The sequence below is a fragment of the Acomys minous genome (assembly GCF_964271855.1).
Source record: "Acomys minous genome assembly, contig: SUPER_14_unloc_2, whole genome shotgun sequence".
Taxonomy (NCBI): Eukaryota; Metazoa; Chordata; class Mammalia; order Rodentia; family Muridae; genus Acomys; species Acomys minous.
The window spans coordinates 63,676-79,327 of NW_028182184.1; the positions used below are offsets into that span (position 1 = coordinate 63,676).

Genomic DNA, 15,652 nt, shown 5'->3' on the forward strand with positions numbered 1-15,652 from the left:
GGCCCCTCGGTGGCGCGGGAGCCAGGAGCGGTGCGTGGGAGCTGCCCCGGGGCTCCCGCCTGGCCGGGCGGAGCACGCCTAGGCGCCGGCAGGACCCAGAGGAGACTCGGCCGGAGTCAGGCTTTAGTGCGCCCTAACGTTGCCCCCAGCCTCCGGCAAATCCGAGACATCAATCAGCTAAGACAGTTTTGTCTTGTAACCTTTCCAAGGAACTTTCTAGGAGATTCTTGGGAGACCCTGCTTGTAACTGAGTTCTTCAAAAGTTCCTGAAGTTACACTTAACTCTTAGATATCCCTTTTCTACCCCGCGCGACTGTCCCGACCTGAGTCCCTCATGTGCTAAACCAGAAAGTCTACTTGGCTTTGTGCTGCCTTGTGCACATTCCTTCTGTACTGTGCTGAAGCGAGTTCAAAGATTGGGGATTGAAAGGGTCAGTGGGCAGACCGCCCCCTGCTTCTAGCCGGCAGTGCCTGTGAGTAAGTAGGAAATTCCACTCTCTTCAGGCTTGATGCCTTCCACCACAGTCCAGTATTCAAACAGACAAGCAAGCAAGCAAGCAAACAAACAAACAATCCAACAACCCAACAAGCCACCTCTGAAGACAGCAACAGAAAGAGCAGTGTTTTGGAGTCCTAATGAGTCTAGGAGTAGAGGCCGGTGCAGAAACAGTTGTAATGCTCCACAGACGGGGAGAAATTAGTTTTCCAGGGCCAGGCACTGGCATCCAGGCCACGCTGGAACCCCAAGTCCCTTTCTTGAGTCACTGTGAGCACCCTGTTTCCCCTTAAAACACCTGAGCGGGCAGGAGCCAAGCCCCAGGGGTACTACTCCCCAGCCCCTCGGGTAGATGGTGCTTAGGTTTCCTGGTTCAGTAGTCGCCGCCATCCTCGGGAATTTATTCCGTGTGCTTGTAGACACGTACACTCTCACCACACCGTTTTTGCATCTAGGAAGATGAAAACGTACTGAGGCTTCCTTCCATCCACCCGGTCAAGTGCCTGGCCCAGTTAATATGCACTTAATGAATGAGTTGAAATGTTTTTTAATGGGAAGAATTTAGTGGAGCCATCCCTGTAATTTGGGAAGCAAGTCACTCAACTTCCCTGGACCTTCTCCAAGGCACCTTTGGGTCTGTGACCTCTTAGTGTTGCGGAGCTGGCTTGGGAAGCCCTTTGGGATGAATGGGTCATGTGCCGGGTGGCCGTGCAGGCCTTTGCCTTTGAGTTTTTCCGTGCTAGGCGGGACACGGGAGGAAAGTCTGTAAACAGGGAGCAATGACCACAGACAGTGAGAGGGGTGGGGAACACCAATGGCCTGTGACGTCTTCGTGTTCCGGTTTCTGTGGCCCACTGTTAAGTAGCATCACTACATGGGGACATACGTGTACCTTTTCAAAAAGGTGTTTGTGTGCTCCTGTACCATTGTGCACGTGTGAGGTCAGAGGTCAGAGGTTAGGTCTGTGGAGCTGAATCTCCCTTTCTGTGTTTATGTGGGCTCTGGGGTTCAGGGTTTGGTCATCTCTATCCAGCTTGGTTTGTTGGCTAGTAGGGACACGAGGAGAGGGGCAGATGGCAGAGTCAGTTTGGCCATGGGTAGGAAGCTATTTCTGTGACTGTAAGCTGCTCCGCTGGCAGGAAGCATGCCTCATGTTCCTGAGGCAGCCAGTGTGTGTGTGTGTGTGTGTGTGTGTGTGTGTGTGTGTGTGTATGTGTGTGTGTATGTGTATTAGCTTGCCTCCTCAGAAGGGAGACCCTCTGGAAATTGTGGCTTGCTGTCTTAATCCTTGTGCTTGGGGTCAAAGGTGAGAAACAAAATGGATGATCATTGTCTTTAAGAGGGCAGCTAGACAGTAGTGTCTTTTTATCCTCATCCATAACCTTAGGTTCTTTCCCACAATAAAAGCTTTAGAGGATGCTCTTTTTGGCAAGTTGGAAGGACCCTGGCCTTTTCCCACTTGGCCCATGAAAGTGGTCCTCTCGTTCTTAGCAGAGATTAAGAGGGCAGAGCATAAGTAAGGACACCTGGTTTGGGCTTCTCTCTATGGGGTCTGGCTGGGTTGGGTGGGTCATGCAGCTCTTGCCCCGCCTCCCGCACTGCACCACTTGGCAGCATCAGTCAAGTTCCCTAGCATTTGGAAACATGCCGATGAGGTCAGGTAACCAGTTGTCTTTCCGTAACTTTGGATTCTAGGGATGCAAGGAAGACTATTAAGGGGAAGGAAGGGTCTGCAGAGCAGTCATTGAGCTGGTCAAGACTGCCAGTTTGCCTCAGTTTCTTTCTGTTCTATATATCGGTTTGCAGAACAAGGCCTTTTGTGCTTTTCTTTGGAATTTGTGTTTAAATGATTTCTGTTCTTCATTGTCTTGCAAGAAGACATCTTGTCTTGACTTTTGAGTATCTCGAACCATTTTTTCAAGATTCATTTGTTTATTTATTAATTATGTATACAGTGTACCTTAGGTCATATTATAGATGGTTGTGAACCATAATGTAGTTGCTGGGAATTGAACTCGGAACCTCTGGAAGAGCAGACAGTGCTCTTAACCACTGAGCCATCTCTCCAGCCCCTCGAACCATTTTTGAATCCTTCTATAAATGTTCCAGGAAGTTGGAGGCCCAAAGGCTTCTTGGTGAGTTCTCTTCCATGGCTGCAACAGGAAGTAATACTGTAGTTTAATGCTGTGTGGGCACCCCAGAGAAGTCCTGGCCTTGCTTGTACTTTCTGCAGCGAATTCACTCCAGTCTGAGGGACATTTTTGCATTATTTGTACTCTGCTGAGTTATTCAAATAAAGGATACGAAATAAGACAAGTGGCAGTGCCCTGCTGCCATCCTAGTGGTCTGGAGGCTGATGCAGGAGGATTGCAAATTTGAGCTCACTTTGGGTTACAAAGTGAGACCCTATCTTAAAAAGCTAAACCGTGGAAGGCCTGGAGAGCTGGGTCAGCAGGTAAGAGCAGCACACACTGCCCTTCCAGAGGACCAGACTTCAGTTCCTAGCACCTCTATCAGATGGCTCGCAAGCACCTGTAACTCCAGCTCCTAGGGGATCTGACACCTCTGGCCTCTGTGGCACCTGGATTTGCCTGCACGTACATTCCCCCTCCCCCCAGACACATACGCATAAGTTAAAAAAAAAAAAGAAGCTGAAGGGAGTAAAAAGAATAAGTGGCAGTAAATACCCTGACGTTTGTTCCCAGAACAAGTTTGTGGCAGGGCACAGCAGGGGAAAGACTGCTAGAAGTGTTAGAACTCATCGGTGTTTTATATAAGGAAGAGAACCATGTCGGATTGGAAACAGCTGAGAAGAAACCGAAACATCTGCAGTGGGGGAAGAATGAGGTGGCCAGTTTGACTGACAGGAATGAGAAGGTCAGCGTCTGATTGCAGATCAAGGTGGGGATGGGAGTGCTCCCCCCGGAAAGCCAAGGTGGGGATGGGAGTGCTCCCCTGGAAAGCCACAGATGGGGATGGGAGTGCTCCCCCCCCCCCGTAAGCCACAGGCGAGGATGGGAGTGCTCCCCTGGAAAGCCACAGGTGGGGATAAGAGTGCTCCCCTGGAAAGCCATAGGTGGGGATGGGAGTGCTCCCCCCGGAAAGCCACAGGTGGGGATGGGAGTGCTCCCCTGGAAAGCCACAGGTGGGGATGGGAGTGCTCCTCCCAGAAAGCCACAGGTGGGGATGGGAGTGCTCCCCCCGGAAAGCCACAGGCCTTTGACAGAAGCGCTGCATAAGGGGAGAGATGGTTAGAGTAGGGGCATGTGGTGTGTGTGTGTGTGTGTGTGTGTGTGTGTGTGTGTGTGGTGGGGGAGAGACTTGGACACAGCATGGGGGGTGGGCTGGAGGAGCTCCAGAGAGTCAGTGACTTATGTGGGAGATCAGGAGATCATCCACTCACTTCAATGGACTCTTTGTTCCAATGGCTTTTTAGTTCTTGCTTTTGTCATTCCTCCCCTCGTGTAGCGTGACCAGTGTCCTCTTTCAGAGCACTGTAAAGGACCGTGAGCTTTCCAGGCAGTGCCTGGTTTTAGGTGCTTGTAACACTTACGTTCCTGTGTGTTTAATGGAGAGTGCCTGGCCTGTAGGGAGAACAGCATCAGCCAGCAGCCCCAAGGCATTGGTGAGGTGCTCCGCAGCAAGCTCGGATGGTCTGGTTCAGTGTGAGCTGCCCACCCCCACTGTGTACAACGGGTCTGCCTGGGCTGGCATCTTTCTTTCTGTGTGCTGGGTTGGGGAAATCTCTTATGTTGCCCGTACATGTTATGCTGAGATTTGAGAGATTGGAAAGACAGTCAGCTCTCTGTGTGCACGTGAGTGTCAGTGGATCGCAGGAGGCTGACTGAAGTGGCGTGGAAGGTGCTGGAGCCCGTGAGGTGCTTGTGCAGAGGCTCCCACTGACCCAGGAGACACTTTCCCCTCCACTGGTCCCGATTTTGTCCAGGTGACTCAGACATAGGAACTTAGGGGATGGTTTTGGTTGATGTCACTTGCTTCTGGCTCAGTCCCGGCCCTAGGACATAGGCAGGAGAGGCCGGGCTTGTGGAAACCGAGAGCAGGCTGAGGAGCGCCATCCATTCTCTTGGTCTGGCAAGTTGTCTTATTGTTGAGCATTCCAAGGGCTGGGGATGTAGTTTAGTCCGTAGAGTGAGGTTTTGTCCCCAACACCAGTGAGTCAAGCTTAGTGGCATAGGCCGTAATCCCAGCACTTAAAAGATATAGGTAGGTGGATCAAAAGTTCCTGGTCATTCCCTGCTACACAGCAGGTTTTAGGCCAATGTGAGACACATAAAAGGGTGGGGATTCCAATTCTGGTGCAGGTGACTGACAGGAAGCCTGCTCGGGTGGGGGTGGCGGGTAGGAGGTTGCCTTTTGTCAAGAGGACCAAAAAGCCACTTTGGACCATGAGTGGAACCCATCTGAGAGTACTGAACTAATTACATCTGCGTTCATGGTGCAGTCAGTGTGGGCCATGGATTGTTTTAGGCCTGAGGCCACATCTGAATATTTGTTAAATCCTAGTAGGACAGTTTGTGTTGGTGTTCTCCTGTTTGTTTTGTCGGGATTGGTTTTGTAGATTTGTGCTAATGCGGCTACTAAGTGGAAATGAGAGCAGTATAGAAGTAAAGTATTTGAAAAGCTCATAAAATTACAAGTTATGCCAGGCGTCGTTATGCACGCCTTTAATCCCAGCCCTCGGGAGGCAGAGGCAAGTGGATCACTGTGAGTTGCAGGCTAGGCTGGTCTACAAAGCCAGTCCAGGATAGCCGAGGCTACACAGAGAAACCCTTGTCTCGAAAAAGAAAAGAAAGAAAGAAAAGAAAAAAAAGTTTAACTTTTCCCTGAATAGAAAAATGTTCATGCATGGTTTTTGTCCTGAAGGAAGAACTCACCAAGGACCCCCCCACCCCACCCCCATTTCGCACTGTGGTCAGGGCCTCGCCTGGGATAAGCCTTCAGCTTGCCCTGCCCTTGGAGTCTATTTCAGCAGCCTGGTCCATTGTAGGAAAGTAGGGTGGCTGGGAAAATAATTAGGATGGGGTTTGAGCTGGGAGAAGGGCAGACTGGCTAGGAAGGCTGTTCTCATCACAGGTGGTCTTTGATTCCTTTTAGAGTGGGTCCACCAGTGGCAGGGCATTGCTCCCTGGGAGTGTGGGCTGTTCGGTGAGCTGATGTCCTTGTGCTTTTGTGAACCGGCCACTCATCAGTCCCATTCCCTGGGGCTTCTTTACCTTTGCTTGTTTATTTGAGACGCAGTCAAGGTGAGCAGCCTGGCTGGCCTCTAGGCTATGACCTTTCCCCCAGCCTTGTGAGTGCTGGCTCCTCACAGGCTTTCCTCTGATGACCATGGCAGGGAGGGAGGGAGGGAGGGAGGACCTTGCTTTGCTTTTTGGTGTTTATTCTTTTTTTTTCTTTATTTTATTTTTTTAAGTTTATGTGTGCTGGTGTGAGGGTATCAGATCTTGGAGTTACAGACAGTTGTGAGCTGCCATGTGGGTGCTGGGAATTGAACCCGGGTCCTTTAGAAGAGCAGGCAATGCTCTTAACAACTGGCCCATCTCTCCAGCCCCCTTGGTGTTTATTCTTTAAAGCAGCTGTTGAGCCAGGTGTTGGTGCTGCTGTGCTTTTCTTCCCAGCGCTCAGGAGGCAAGATTGACTCAGGTGACCCTTGAGTTTGAGGCCAGCCTGGCCTTCTTAGAGAGTTCCAGGACAGCTGGGGTTACCCTGTCTCAAAACAAAACAAAAGTAACCAGAACCGGCTGAAAGAATCAAACACAGACAGTGTGGCCTGTCAGTCCCGGTCCAAATGAAGCCACCTGGTAACAGCGGGCCCGGGTCCAGCTCAGTATAGTTGTGAACGTGTTTCATTAGGTTACTACAGGGGCTGGGTTGACACATGCAGAAGTGTTCAGAATAAACTCGAAGATAAAAACCAGGTTATATCATCTATAGGGCCTTTTTCTTCGGGTAAAGAGGAGCACTTAGCTAACTTTTTGGTACTCACTACTCCTAAACAATGTGTTTGCCCAAATCACTGTTACTGCTTAGCAAGAACATAGAACTGTCAGACTCTGGAAGGAACCACATTCTGACAACGCTGGAACGTTCTAGAAATAAAATAAGTAAAGCTCACTGATGCCTTGTGGGAACCCGATTCACAGTGATGTGAGTGTCAAGTCGGAGATGTCACAAAGGCTGTGGTTAGACCCCGAATGGACCGTGCCCAGCCGAGGTGCCAGCAGCCAGGTAAGGCTGTCCCCAGCTGCTGAAGGTTGAGATGGTGACACCAGTGACCAGAACATTAGATACTTCACATCACTGGGCTGTGCTTGGGGACATTAAGTCATTCTCTCTCATGCTGGAAGACCATAGCCCATTAGTGGCAGTATTTGTCTTTGCTAAAGGAATTTCACAGAGGAGAGAGAGCTGGAGACTTCTGGGAGAGAGCTTGTCCTGGGAGCTGTTGGGCAAGCCTGGCCTGCACCAGGTGTGTGCTCTTACTGTAAATCAAGGTTTGAATGAGTGCGGATGTGACCTTGTATAGATTCATCAACTTTACATCTGACCACACTTTAAGGTAACAGTGTCTTTTGTCATGTCCGAAGTCTCTTGTTAGAAATTTAAATGTGAAGACTGTGTCTTCTGGCATTCAGTGTCCTTCAACTTCGCCTTTGATTTTCTAAAAGCTTTTTTTTTGTTGTTTTTTTAAAGGAAAATTGCTAAGTTGGCTTTTGTTTCAATTTTGGAGGAGGAGTGTTGAACTGCCCGGATTATTCTGAGTAAAAGTGTCTTGAATGTCTTACTTGATTCCTTTACAAATGAAACCTCGGGGACAAGGTTTATTTTTATTTATTTATTTATTTTTAAAGATTTATTTATTATGTATACAGATCTCATTATAGATGGTTGTGAGCCAATATATGGTTGCTGGGATTTGAACTCATGACCTTTGGAAGAGCAGTCAGTGCTCCTAACCTCTGAGCCATCTCTCCAGTCCCGACAAGGTTTATTTAAATGTACACTTAAAAAACTTTTCCTTGGGCTCAGTAGAACACATGTGACTTTTTGCAGAGGACGCAGGCTAGGTTCCCAGCGCCCACATGGTGGCTCACAACCATCTGAAACCTCAGTTCCAAGGGATCTAACATCGTCTTTTGATCTATGTGCACACCAGGCATGCACACGGCACACATATACACACAAAGACACACTCATACATTAAAACAAAAGAAAATCTAAAAAATCCAAACATTTCTTATTTAAATGTGCATGGTAATAGCTAATGGTTACTTATTGACTATCTGCTGTACTTGATGCTAACCCGTGACTATTATATATTAACACTTGTGCTGTGTTGTCATGACTTAGAGGCTAGGAAACAGTTTAGAGAGGTTTCGTTGCATATCCAAATGACAGTTGCGTGGAGGTGGGATGTAGCCGTGGCTTTGTCTGATTTCCCCAGCCCAGACCACAATTAATAAGCCATCCCAAAATAAGGGGATGTAACTCCTGTAACTGTGGTCTTTAGCAGGGAATGTTACAGTGATAAACCCTGGTTATCTGAAAGTGCACATTTAATAATTTATAGAATATCCTTATTAGCTCAGTACAGTGACGATGTAAATTTCAAATTGTGACCATTGTGGTCATTGTTGTAAAAAAAAATTGACAGTTTATAAGTGTAGATATTCAGAAATTATTTTGGTTCAAGATCCATTGCAAAGCACAGACTTCCACTCAAAATTCTTTTTTCTTCTTTTTCTTTATTTGCGTCTTTTCCCTTTTTGTTCCTTCCTCTTTTTTTTATTTTTTATTTTTATTTTTTTATTTTTTTTTTTGAGACAGGAATATCTTCTTTTTAGACAGAATTTCTATTATCTAGCCTTGGCTGTGCTGGAGCTCATTCTGTAGACCAGGCTGACCTCGAACCCACAGAGATCTGCTTGCCTCTGCCTTCCAAGTGCTGGGACTAAAGCCTTGCACAACCATAGCCAGATCCTCCTGTTTCTTATTTTACCTTTTAGTTGAGAAAATTTTAATACTTTTTTTTTTTAACTTCAAAATTTCAAAATAGACCCAAGGACATGGCTTTTTGGCAAAGTGCTACCTGGTGTGCGTGAGGTCCAGGGTTTAATCCCCAGCACTGAAAATAAAAGTCCAAAATGTTCCCGAAGTATAAAAAGACAAAGAACTTTATAATTGCCACCATGTATTTGTCTTCCAGCTTCAAAAATAAATAAATAAACAGACGAATATATAAATAGGGGTTGGGGATTTAGCTCAGTGGTAGAGCATTTGACTAGCAAGCTCAAGGCCCTGGGTTTGGTCCTCAGCTCTGGGAAAAAAAAAAAAAGATAAAATAAATAAATACCAGCTGGTATTTATCTCCCTGAAAAGCAGAAACTAGCCAGGCGTGGTGGTGCATGCCTTTAATCCCAGCACTTGGGAGGCAGAGGCAGTTGGATCGCTGTGAGTTTGAGGCTAGCCTGGTCTACAAAGCAGTCCAGGATGGCCAAGATAACATAGAGAAACCCCAGACGGGGACTCTCCATGCAGCTGTGGATGGCCTGAAGCGTTCTTTGTAGAGGAAGTTGTCCTTGAACTCACAGAGGTCCTCCTGCCTCTGCCTCCTGATCAAAGGTCGACACACTATGCTGGCCGCTAGACCTTTAGTAGTTTAATACCACAATTCCGTCATACTTGCGTGATGGTTTTATACATAGATTCCATTTGGGAGATTTAGCTTACTGATAGTTTTGTTGTATTTTTGAACAATGAACAACATTCATACAGTTTTACTGTTTTTGCATCTTGTATCTGCTTTATATTTATGTATCCCAGCCCCAGGCCTTTACCTGTAGAGAACGTTCATTACAAAAGCCTTAGTGTGAGAAATTGCAAACACTACCTTTGCAAATGATCTGTAACTAATGAATCCATGGAGTTCTTAAGACTTTTGAGGCGGTCAGGCTCAGACCCTGGGCCTGTGTGTGTGCGCAGGGCTAGTGCTGTACTACTTAGGCACAGCTCTAGGACTAAATTGTGTTTTCCATATTTTGAGTTATTAGCCCAGTGCTATAAGCAGAGAAAACCAGTGTACATTTCATGACTTGAGAAATGACTGACTGGTCTGAACCAACAATAAAAAGCCTTGAGAACTTTTTTTTTAAATTGAACTTGGACTTTGAGCATTAGAATGTAAAGGCAAAATGATAGTTGTGTTTCTTTTTTTTTTTCAATATTTATTTATTTACTTATTATGTATACAGTGCTCTGCCTCCATGTACACCTGCAGGCCAGAAGAGATCATCAGATCACATTATAGATGCTTGTGAGCCACCATGTGGGTGCTGGGAATTGAACTCAGGACCTCTGGAAGAGCAGTCAGTGCCCTTAACCTCTGAGCCATCTCTCCAGCCCCTGTTAGTTGTGTTTCTAAACACCTTGTACATGAAAAACTTTAGCTTAGGTGGAAGGCGTGTGAGTGTGAGCCGCTCAGTTAGGAAGTGTGTGAGTGTGAGCCGCTCAGGTGGGAAGTGTGTGAGTGTGAGCCGCTCAGGTGGGAGGTGTGTGAGTGTGAGCCGCTCAGGTGGGAAGTGTGTGAGTGTGAGCCGCTCAGGTGGGAGGTGTGTGAGTGTGAGCCGCTCAGGTAGGAGGTGCGTGAGTGTGAGTCGCTCAGGTAGGAAGTGTGTGAGTGTGAGTCGCTCAGGTAGGAAGTGTGTGAGTGTGAGTCGCTCAGGTAGGAAGTGTGTGAGTGTGAGTCGCTCAGGTGGGAGGTGTGTGAGTGTGAGCCGCTCAGGTGGGAGGTGTGTGAGTGTGAGCCGCTCAGGTGGGAGATGTGTGAGTGTGAGCCGCTCAGGTGGGAGGTGCGTGAGTGTGAGCCGCTCAGGTGGGAGATGTGTGAGTGTGAGCCGCTCAGGTAGGAAGTGTGTGAGTGTGAGCCGCTCAGGTAGGAAGTGTGTGAGTGTGAGTCGCTCAGGTGGGAGATGTGTGAGTGTGAGCCGCTCAGGTAGGAAGTGTGTGAGTGTGAGCCGCTCAGGTGGGAGGTGTGTGAGTGTGAGCCGCTCAGGTAGGAAGTGTGTGAGTGTGAGTCGCTCAGGTGGGAGATGTGTGAGTGTGAGCCGCTCAGGTAGGAAGTGTGTGAGTGTGAGCCGCTCAGGTGGGAGGTGTGTGAGTTTGAGTCGCTCAGGTGGGAGGTGTGTGAGTGTGAGCCGCTCAGGTGGGAGGTGTGTGAGTTTGAGTCGCTCAGGTGGGAGGTGTGTGAATGTGAGCCGCTCAGGTGGGAGGTGTGTGAGTGTGAGCCGCTCAGGTGGGAGGTGTGTGAATGTGAGCCGCTCAGGTGGGAGGTGTGTGAATGTGAGCCACTCAGGTAGGAAGTGTGTGAGTGTGAGCCGCTCAGGTAGGAAGTGTGTGAGTGTGAGCCGCTCAGGTGGGAAGTGTGTGAGTGTGAGCCGCTCAGGTGGGAGGTGTGTGAGTGTGAGCCGCTCAGGTAGGAGGTGCGTGAGTGTGAGTCGCTCAGGTGGGAAGTGTGTGAGTGTGAGTCGCTCAGGTGGGAGGTGTGTGAGTGTGAGCCGCTCAGGTGGGAAGTGTGTGAGTGTGAGCCGCTCAGGTAGGAAGTGTGTGAGTGTGAGCCGCTCAGGTAGGAAGTGTGTGAGTGTGAGCCGCTCAGGTAGGAAGTGTGTGAGTGTGAGCCGCTCAGGTAGGAAGTGTGTGAGTGTGAGCCGCTCAGGTGGGAAGTGTGTGAGTGTGAGCCGCTCAGGTGGGAAGTGTGTGAGTGTGAGCCGCTCAGGTAGGAAGTGTGTGAGTGTGAGCCGCTCAGGTAGGAAGTGTGTGAGTGTGAGCCGCTCAGGTAGGAAGTGTGTGAGTGTGAGCCGCTCAGGTAGGAAGTGTGTGAGTGTGAGCCGCTCAGGTGGGAAGTGTGTGAGTGTGAGCCGCTCAGGTGGGAGGTGTCGAGTGTGAGCCGCTCAGGTAGGAGGTGCGTGAGTGTGAGTCGCTCAGGTGGGAAGTGTGTGAGTGTGAGCCGCTCAGGTGGGAGGTGTGTGAGTGTGAGCCGCTCAGGTGGGAGGTGTGTGAGTGTGAGCCGCTCAGGTGGGAGATGTGTGAGTGTGAGCCGCTCAGGTAGGAAGTGTGTGAGTGTGAGCCGCTCAGGTGGGAGGTGTGTGAGTGTGAGCCGCTCAGGTGGGAGATGTGTGAGTGTGAGCCGCTCAGGTAGGAAGTGTGTGAGTGTGAGCCGCTCAGGTAGGAGATGTGTGAGTGTGAGCCGCTCAGGTGGGAAGTGTGTGAGTGTGAGCCGCTCAGGTGGGAGGTGCGTGAGTGGGAGGCGAGTACAAACAGAAGCCAAGTAGAGAGCCAGGAAGATGACGGAGACAGGAGAAGGAAAAGGAGCCCCTCACCTGGAGCCCAGCTCAAGTCTCTTGCCTGCAGCAAAGCAAGAATTGCACGTAGCACAAGATAGAGGGTCTGTCTCCCTTCTTAGCTGTGAACCTGGAGCCCCTGTACGGCCTCAGTGCCTCCTGCGTCACGACATACCTAGTTTATCTCACTTATATATAATTTATCTTAAGGGAAAAAAAAAAAAAGAAGGGAGAAAGGGTTCCTCTGCACCTTTTTGAGATGTAACCTGAGAGTCACCAGAGTGGCACACGTAAATGGCTAGTATTGAGAGAGTTAATAAATTGCTTATCCGTGCCTCCTCCCCCTCGTTTTCTGTTCCCCACCTTTCTGCAGTCTCGTTTTCTGCAGTTCTCTTGGAGAAGCCCACACCCTTGCCAACCTTCTGTCCCCGAGTCACGTCTTAAGGCTTGGCGGGCGGCACATTACAGTAGTTCTACTGAGTCCCGCCTCTGCTTCGTAACCTCTCCACGGGCCTGCAATTTTTTTCCATGTTGAAGTCATGAGTCAGGGTCACTGCATGACTAGAGACGACCCTCAGGCTGCTGGAAATGGCTGCCGGGAGCCGCATCCCCTCACAGCTGATAGACCCATGGCCTACTCAGCTTGGTATTCCAAATGTGGAAACATAGTTCCTCGATTGGCCAAAGGACTGCTTCTGCATCAGCGCCCTTGTTCCTGAACAACCAGACAGAAACTTCCGGATGCTCACCTTCTGAGAAACAACCGGACAGAAACTTCGGATGCTCACCTTCCGAGGCAGGAGCCACACCCATCTCAGCTGCCTCTGACCTAGCTAGGTTGGCCTCCCCGGTCCAACTAGAATTTCTTCCCTGTTTCCTGAGGAAGATAACTAATCCTGAGCCACTCGGTATTTCATCTCGGAGTGTGGTTCCTCCTCACTCACTGATTTGCTCACCCACAGGCACCTCTGCCCTTGGGTGCTGAAGCAATGCTGTCTGGGAGCAAGTGGTGTTGAGGTGGGTAGCTGGAGGAACTTGATTAGCTGGGGCGGTGTCCCCTCAGGCCTGCATGCAGGGTGTGTAATGGTTTCTAGACAATTGAGTGCTTTTTACTCAGGCTGTGAAGTTGGCGTCATCACATAGCAGCTGGTACTTAACTTAAGCCCTCAGCACCTAAGGTTTCTTTATTAGTCAGAACTCTCATTGGTTGGTCATTCATTCATTCATTCATTGATTCGCTGGCACTCACTGTGTGGGTCAGGCTGGCCTCATCGGTCCCCCTGCCTTAGCCCCCTCACTACCTTGGCTGCAGGGGGCCCTTCTGAGCCTGGTGAGTGGTAGTATTTAGCGCTCACATCAAACATTTAAAAAAAAAACCTTTGGGTAACTGTTTATAATCATTATTAAGAGAACTCGGTCTAGCCAAGTGTGGTGGTGTAAGCCTTTATTTAATTCCAGGACTTGGGTGGCAGAGGCGGGAGGATCACTTCGATGAAGAGGCTGGTCTGGTCTACACTGTGAGTTCCAGGCCAGCCAGAGATGCATAGTGAGACCCCAGCTCAACAACAACAAACTGTCCTAAATTACCAGCAAAGACGATGACATGGTCATGGGCTTGTTTTTTCTTTTAAGCTGACAACGTTTTGAAGTGTAGAGCTGAATACAGGCCTCTCATTGATTAAATAGGAAAGCCCAGCTGAAGGAATTTCTGCCTAGTCACAGGTGACGGTCACACACTGAACCCCCTGTATAGCGCCAGCGCCTTCTGGTTTTCAGATTATATGGTCGCTGCAGCCTGTCTAGCAGCCACTGTACAATCTCGTTCTATCAAAGGGAGGAGAAGAAAAAAAAACCAAAACCAAAAAAAGAACTTGGAGTGGGGCATGGTGGCGCACGCCTTTAATCCCAGCACTCGGGAGGCAGAGGCAGGCGGATTGCTGTAAGTTCGAGGCCAGCCTGGTCTACAAAGTGAATCCAGGATAGTCAAGGCTACACAGAGAAACCCTGTCTCGAAAAACCAAAAAAAAAAAAAAACAACAACAACAACAACAACAAAAACAAAAACAAAAAACCAACCAAAAAAAAAAAAAAAAAAAAAGGAAAGAAAGAACTTGCAAGATTTGAGGATAAAGCCTAAAGTGCCTGAGAATAGAGTACCACGGGCATGTTAATATAATTATTTGAGAATCTGACCGATAGTACTTTTGTCACTGTGACAGATGGCTTTGCTGTGTTTTGTGACATTCAGGTCAAAGGCAGCAGAGGTATTAAGTCACAAGTCACAGTGACAGAAGCCAGCTTTGCTCGCTGTGTGGCCTCAGGCAAGTTGCCTGGTCTTCCTCTTCTGTAGTATACGGATGGTAGGTAAAGTGAACGGATTCGATCCGTGCAGCGTTTTAGTCTTCTTTTTTAACTTTTGGGAAAAGTAGTGAACTTGGTATGTGTTGCCAGTATAAAAAAGTTTAAGGGTCGGGCGTGGTGGCGCACGCCTTTAATCCCAGCACTTGGGAGGCAGAGGCAGGCAGATTGCTGTGAGTTCGAGGCCAGCTTGGTCTACAAAGCGAGACCAGGACAGCTAAGGCTACACAAAGAAACCCTGTCTCAAAAACCCAAAAAAGTTTAAAAGCGGGCTAGAGAGATGGCTCAGAGGTTAAGAGCACTGCCTGTTCTTCCAAAGGTCCTGAGTTCAATTCCCAGCAACCACATGGTGACTCACAGCTATCTATAATGAGATCTGGTGCTCTCTTCTGGTGTGCAGGGGTACGTGCAAGCAAAAAAACTGTAAACTTAATAAATAAATAAATCTTTTTTAAAAAGTTTAAAAGCTCGTTTATCCTATGTATTTGTGTCGATAGGGGAGAGGTGTCACCTGGCGTTGCTGAGGCCTGCTGGTGCCACCTCCTTGCTAGAGGAGACTTTACACACAAGGTAGAGTTCCAGTGATGCTTACTGAAATTATCTAGAAGGTCACTTCATTTATGTTGAAGTATAGAATGCTCTGCCGTAGTTAACAGGACTGATTGGTTCCAGGGCATGAAAGGAGACAGCAGAGACACAGAGCTTCCTAACCAGAATCTGGATCCTGAAATATTTAGAGTGCTGACAAGGTTCCAAGTGGAAAATTCTACATTATGAAACTTTTTTTTCTGCATAAAATTATTTAAAATTGTCTTCTGCACACATGCATAGGTTTTTTGTTTTTGTTTTTTTAAATATGGAACTAATGAATTTGGTGTATTTTTTAAAAAATATTTATTTATTTATTATGTATACAATGCACATCAGATCACATTATAGATGGTTGTGAGCCACCATGTGGTTGCTGGGAATTGAACTCATGACCTGTGGAAGAGCAGTCAGTGCTCTTAACCTCTGAGCCATCTCTCCAGCCCCGAATTTGGTGTTTTGAGTTGGGTCTCAACCCAAATCTAAAAATCCTGAAACATTTTTGGTCCTATTTATTTATTTATTTATTATTTAGAGACACAGTTTCTCTGTCCTGGAACTTTCTTTGTAGACCAAGCGTTTTGAACAGGGCTACCCACTCATTCTGCAGTAACTCAGAAGACCAGAGGAGGGCTAGGGGGTTCTGCTGAGTGGGGAAGAGGAATTCTTCAGGTAAAGGGCGAGTGTGGCTGCCTGTTCCTGAGTGGCTGTGGGAGCGAGGCTGCAGACAAGTCAGGGCGTCTGTGAGGGCATGTGGGGTAGGTGAAGGCAGAGGGAAGTTTTGAGCAGGGCACTGACAACGTATGCATTCAGTCCTCTGTCTGTGAGACCAAGGATGGAGTTTGGCTGGAGG

The 15,652-nt window shown here is 48.4% G+C and overlaps 2 protein-coding genes and 1 long non-coding RNA gene across 5 annotated transcripts in view; 2 read left to right on the forward strand and 1 right to left on the reverse strand.

Moving 5' to 3' along the window:
• The window catches only part of LOC311583972 (rho GTPase-activating protein 10-like), a gene marked incomplete at its 5' end in the record, with an annotated part of 55,348 nt that overhangs the window by 336 nt on the left and 39,360 nt on the right, over positions 1-15,652 (forward strand). The window contains one exon of one of the 3 annotated variants that reach the window (XM_084803399.1): positions 12,227-12,461. The exons of the other annotated variants lie outside the window; for them this stretch is intronic. Coding sequence (XP_084659525.1) covers positions 12,227-12,297 — 71 coding nt within the window. The 3' untranslated portion in view covers positions 12,298-12,461. Of the gene's footprint in view, positions 1-12,226; positions 12,462-15,652 lie in introns of those variants that run through there. 3 annotated transcript variants of the gene reach the window in all.
• The window catches only part of LOC311583967 (protein arginine N-methyltransferase 9-like), a 79,609-nt gene continuing 66,387 nt past the window's right edge, over positions 2,431-15,652 (reverse strand). Inside the window, exon 11 of the mRNA XM_084803386.1 lies at positions 2,431-2,649. Within this exon, the coding sequence (XP_084659512.1) occupies positions 2,542-2,649 (108 nt within the window). The 3' untranslated portion in view covers positions 2,431-2,541. The remainder of the gene's footprint in view (positions 2,650-15,652) is intronic.
• Positions 3,128-4,206, forward strand: LOC311583973. Its single transcript, XR_014774734.1, has 3 exons — positions 3,128-3,431; positions 3,466-3,572; positions 3,608-4,206. It is a non-coding gene; the product is annotated as an uncharacterized lncRNA (long non-coding RNA).